The sequence below is a fragment of the Bison bison genome, unplaced genomic scaffold (genome assembly GCF_000754665.1).
Source record: "Bison bison bison isolate TAMUID 2011002044 unplaced genomic scaffold, Bison_UMD1.0 scf7180017864183, whole genome shotgun sequence".
Classification (NCBI taxonomy): domain Eukaryota; kingdom Metazoa; phylum Chordata; class Mammalia; order Artiodactyla; family Bovidae; genus Bison; species Bison bison.
The window spans coordinates 7,870,969-7,876,499 of record NW_011494755.1 but is presented as its reverse complement, the minus strand read 5'-3'; the positions used below and the strand labels follow the sequence as shown (position 1 = coordinate 7,876,499).

At 45.9% G+C, this 5,531-nt stretch overlaps 1 protein-coding gene across 1 annotated transcript in view; it reads right to left on the bottom strand.

The window, feature by feature from the left end:
- ZNF483 (zinc finger protein 483) overlaps positions 1–2,689 on the bottom strand; it is a 15,209-nt gene extending 12,520 nt beyond the window's left edge. The window contains exons 1-2 of the mRNA XM_010843574.1: positions 2,623–2,689; positions 305–830 (exon numbers count right to left, since the gene is read on the bottom strand). Coding sequence (XP_010841876.1) covers positions 305–692 — 388 coding nt within the window. The 5' untranslated portion in view covers positions 693–830; positions 2,623–2,689. The remainder of the gene's footprint in view (positions 1–304; positions 831–2,622) is intronic.
- Between the last annotated feature and the right edge of the window lie 2,842 nt (positions 2,690–5,531).

The window sequence follows — 5,531 nt, the reverse complement described above, 5'->3', positions numbered from 1 at the left end:
CGTACTGAAACCCAAGCTTTCCCCTATTACCCTCTAAAATATTCTTTCAATTCCTAGGCTCACAAAATCTGACTTCCTTCATTCCATATACCTACTACTTTAATGTATTTACTTTTTATAATAATCTTTAAAATATTTATGAGATGTATTAAGGTGGAACAGCATATGTGTAATATCATATAGTAATTTGCTTCTTTCATTTTGCACAAAAGTCACTTGTTGAATGAAAACATTCTTTTGGGGAGTTTACTGTCATATCTTGAGATGATCTCCCCCACTTCCCCCCTTCACCTATTAATCTCACCTTTCTTTTCTTCAAGCACTTGGGTCAAATCCTCTACTAGGGTCACCACTTCCTCACTACTCTTAGGATGCTGTGATTTGACCCAAATCCTGATCTCCCCAGGCAAGATGGTCAGGAACTGCTCAAACACCAAAAGCTCTAGAATCTGGTCTTTCGTGTGGATGTCTGGTCTCAGCCACTGAACGCAAAGCTCCCATAGCTGATTCAGAGTTTTTCTGGGTCCAGCCTCTTCAGAGTAACAAAACCACCTGAACCTCTGTCTGAAAGACTCTGGGTCAGCAGTGTCTCTTCTCATGAGAGATTCTGGATTCCCAGGAGTCTCCATCCTAAGGACTTTGCTCTGTTCACTTGAGACCAGAGTGTGAGGATCTGGGGAGACAGCTGTCATCTTGTTTAGGCTACTCCTGCTTGCAGTATGTACCACCAACAGAAATCCAGTCTCCTTTAGACTCTGAATGTCAGCACAGTCCACCAACAGGCACTCTCCGGCAAAATACCAAGTGTTCCAAGGATCCACTTTATGGTCCTGCAGAAACCATCAAGAAACATAAGAGATAAATTAAGTGAAACAAATTGTGAATCCTAAAAAACATTGTTCTTGATTTGGTTCTGTTATAGATACACACTGGAGTGGGTTGCCATGGCAACCAGTACTCTTGCCTGGAAAATCCCATGGACGGAGGAGCCTGGTAGGCTGCAGTCCATGAGGTCGCTAAGAGTCGGACACGACTGAGCGACTTCACTTTCATAGATAGACACACACATTCTCAGAGGCGTAGAACTGCCCTACCCAACTACTATACTAAAAGAATGATTTTCTCTGTAAGTGAAAAGCTGAGAAGTTACTTGAGAGTAAATAAAGGCATGTACCCTCCAAGAAAATAGTTTCTTCAGATACTCCTCATCAGCAAAACGTATCAGAAAAGGCTCACTGTTACAACAGGCTCCAAACTGACTCCACTCCTGCCCTCTCTTGGTGAATGGCCACACAGTTTCCCACCAGTTGCTTACCTCAGAAACCTGATTTCATATTTGACTCTCAAATTTCTCACACAATCAATAACCAAGTTCTGGTGGCTTTATTTCCTAAGAACCTCTCCATTCTCTCCTACTGAAATTACCTAAGGACAGCCTCCTTCAATTTCAGTCTTACACTGAAGCCTAAGGATTTCTTCTAATATGCAAAATATGGTCTTGTAATTCCCCAACTGTCTCAACACAAAATTCAAACGCAAAAGTCACGCATGATGATCTTGAAACCCTGTCGGTATGACCTCACCTTCCGCTGCAGCTGCCCCTAATGGACACTGCAGCCGTAAAGAGGTATCTCTCCATTTCCAGCAACTCTACCCGCTTCTGCCTTTGCACTAGAGTCATTCATTCCCTCCCCTTGGAATGCTGACATTTTTTCCTCTACCAAACTTGTTCATTCTTTAAAACCCGACTCCACTGCCACCTCTTGTATGAGGCTTTCTCCGATCCCCAAGTACTCTTCTGCGCAGTCTGCCCTGTGTTGCATGCGTTCTCACTCCATAAATAACTAACCATCAACAACCATCTGGAACCAGGGACTATGGATTCAGACGCGAACGGGTCAGACGGGACCCCCACCCTCACAAAGCACTCAAGAAATGACAATACAGTCTTAGATGTCTTAGATGGGCTACACTGCGACAAGTGAGGACACTCTCCTCCGGCTACAACGGCAGTTAATTACCCACCTCTGAGGGGCACAGAGTGCCGCACACACTATGCATGACGTCATTTATTCCTCTGCCAAATATTAAGCGCCCACCACGTACCTAGAGCCGCTCTGGGCACCTGGGACTCTGCAGTGGCTAAGACACTCGTCCCGATCTCCAGGGAGTTTACAATAAAGGCTCCGTGAAAATGTGACGCAGGCAGAAGGAAGTTCTCAAAAGAGGAGGAGGGGGGATTTGCCCCACGGGGTGCGTTCGGCAACGTCTGAAGACGTTTTGGTTATCACGACTAGGGAGGAGGGATGCCACTGGTACCTAATGAGTGGAGCCGGGGATGCTGCTAAACATTCCGCAATACTCGGTACAGCCCCCCTTACCCTCACGCACACACAATAACTTTTCCCGCCCAAAATACCAAAGTAGCGAAGTTGCAAGACCATGGGCTCAGGGAAGGGATGGAGGAAAGCTCCATCCAGAAGCGCACTTATCTCCGGCAGAAGCTGCAATTTTGGAAGTGCACAGCGAGACTGCCCTCGGCCCCCACCCCGCCCCAGGTACGCCCTTGGAACTGGCAACCTGGCCTCGGCCCCCACACTAGGGGCCAGGGGCAACCGCTACCTGCGTCAAGACCCGCAGCCAGGACCAACGCCACCGCAATGAGCTTCTAGAAACTGGTCCTGCAGGAGCTGCGCGCGCAAGGCGGCGGGGAGCTGAATGCGCCTGCGCACTGGCGCAGAACTACGATTCCCGGGATGCGCTTGTCCAGCTTTGCTAAAGGTCTGTGGTTTCCATAGGCTCCCACCCCGGCCTGTTGCGCATGGTCTTTGGGAAGTGCTGGTGGTCTCAGCTGCGGAATTATTGCTGCGCCAGAGGCCTAAAGGCCTAGAGTCATCTCAGGTTTTCAGATCTATGATGTTCTGTTTCCTTGGTAACCTCAAAGCATCCTTCCCCTCTTCCTTCCTTACCTTTCCCTGAAATCCAGGCTGCAAAACCCCCACCGCGAAGCATATTAGCAACGCATTCAATACAAGTCATAATGCCGCAACTTGAATTAAACAAATATCAAATGTATTACTTTTACACCTGCCACCATGATTGTCCAAACCGCCCATTATGTCTCGCCTGGATTATTGCAATGGCGTCTTGATTTCACTTTTCTTCTTTTGTGTCTTCACATAGCAATCAGAGAGATGCTTAAAATATGAAAACAGCTTATGAACTTCCTCTGCTGAAAACCCTGAAAAGGTTTCCCATTTCACCCAGGGCAGAAATTCTAATTTTTACAGTGACCTACTAGGCTGATGGAATTTGGCCACTGATAAACTCCCTGACCTCTTCCTCTACTTGTGTGTTGTCACAGTAACCGCCTCGCTATTCCTCTCCCTCCAACCTGCCTGGTACTTAGGGCTGACTTGCCACCTGCCTAGATATCTTGGATGGCTCATGTTCTCACCCTTTCATAAGTTCTCAATGAAGCCTTGGGTCAGGAAGATCCCCTGGAGGAGGAAATGGCAACCCACTCCAGTGATTTTGTGGGGAGAATTCTATGAACAGGGAAGCCTGGTATGTTGCCGTACAGCAGGTAGTAAAGAGCAGGACACGACTGAGCAACTGAACAATAACAAGAACAACAGAGTAGAGCAATTTTATGTGTTTCCATACCTGGAACCTAGAGCCTAGATAACAAGAATCATCACATGCACTCTGTATATAGCTCCTTTCATCTACATTATGTCTCTGAGATTTATCATTATTGTTGCCTGTGGTTACAAATCAATGAAAATCATTTATTTTCACTGCTGCCTAGTATTCCCCTATGACCTTTTATGTACACTACAGTTTCCTGTTTTCACAGTCCCTTTTCCCAGCTTCCAGGCCATATCTTACATGGAAGTGAGGAGGAAGTTTGTGTGTGTGAAGGGGTGAGTCTGTCAGATTTTTCTGCTTCCTCTAAAATCACCCCACATTAAAGAAACTAAAAAGCCATGGTCCTGCCTGCTTGTCTCCACCTCTGGGTTCCCAAGGCAGCCTTCGAGGTGTCTCCTTAGGATTCTGGGAATCTCTGAGCTCCTGCAGCTGTGAGCTGCCTCAGGGATATCAAGACCTTGTTGCCAGGTGCCTATGGTCCTGGCTCAGCTGGGACTCCAAGGATTCAAGAGCCAGAAGAGGCCATGATTTCCTGTCTGGGAGTGCTGACTATTGCCTGAAAAGAAAAAAAAAGAAAGCTCTCCTGCCTAACCACACGTACTTAAAAAATTAAATATAGACTTACTATCAGTTCATTCATTTCAGTCGCTCACTAGTGCCGACTCTTTTGACCCAGCATACCGCAGTCCTAGGCATTTACTCACCAGAAATGAAAACATATGCCCACAAAAAGAGCTGTGTGCGAATGCTCACGGCCACTTTATTAACGCATATGCCCCAAACTGGAAACTATTCAAATGTGTGGCAACTAGTGAACAAATTGTCTTATGTTCACATAATGAAATACTACTCAGTAACAAAAAGGAGTGAACTGCTGAAATATACAGCAGTATAGCTGAATCTCAAAAGCTATAAGTGAGAGATGCCAGACAAAAAACCAGTATATACAACGCATGAGTCCATGTACATGCCATTCTAGAGAGACAGAGCTATAGGGACAGAAATGAAATCAGTGGTTGCCAGTTACCAGGAGTGGAAGGAAGGGACTCAGGGAACTTGTTGGAGTGATAGAAATACTCTATAGCTTGATTATGGTGGTCATTACATAATTGTGTATGCCTGCCAAATTATATGGGCTTCCCTGGTGGCTCAGATGGCAAAAAATTTGCCTACAATGCAGGGGACCTGGGTTCAATCCCTGGATGGGGAAGATCTCCTGGAGAAGGGAATGACACCCACTCCAATGTTCTTTCCTAGGAAATTCCATGGACAGAAGAACCTGGCCATTATATAAATAGACTTGTTACTCTTAAATAAGTAAATTTTATTATGAGTGAATTATACCTCAATATAAATGAAAACATAATTTTATGTGACTGTTCACAGCAGCTTTTTTTGATAATAGTTAAAAACTGGAAACATCTTAATGACCAGCAAGTGATGAATGGCTACAAAATAAACAATAATGGAACAGCCATACAATGGAACACTTCAGTTCAGTTCAGTCGCTCAGTCGTGTCCGACTCTTTGCGACCCCATGAATCCCAGCACGCCAGGCCTCCCTGTTCATCACCAACTCCTGGAGTTCACCCAGACTCACGTCCATTGAGTCAGTGATGCCATCCAGCCATCTCATCCTCTGTCGTCCCCTTCTCCTCCTGCCCCCAATCCCTCCCAGCATCAGACTCTTTTCCAATGAGTCAACTGTTCGCATGAGGTGGCCAAAGTACTGGAGTTTCAGCTTTAGCATCATTCCTTCCAAAGGACACCCAGGGCTGATCTCCTTCAGAATGGACTGGTTGGATCTCCTTACAGTCCAAGGGACTCTCAAGAGTCTTCTCCAACACCACAGTTCAAAAGCATCAATTCTTTGTCACTCA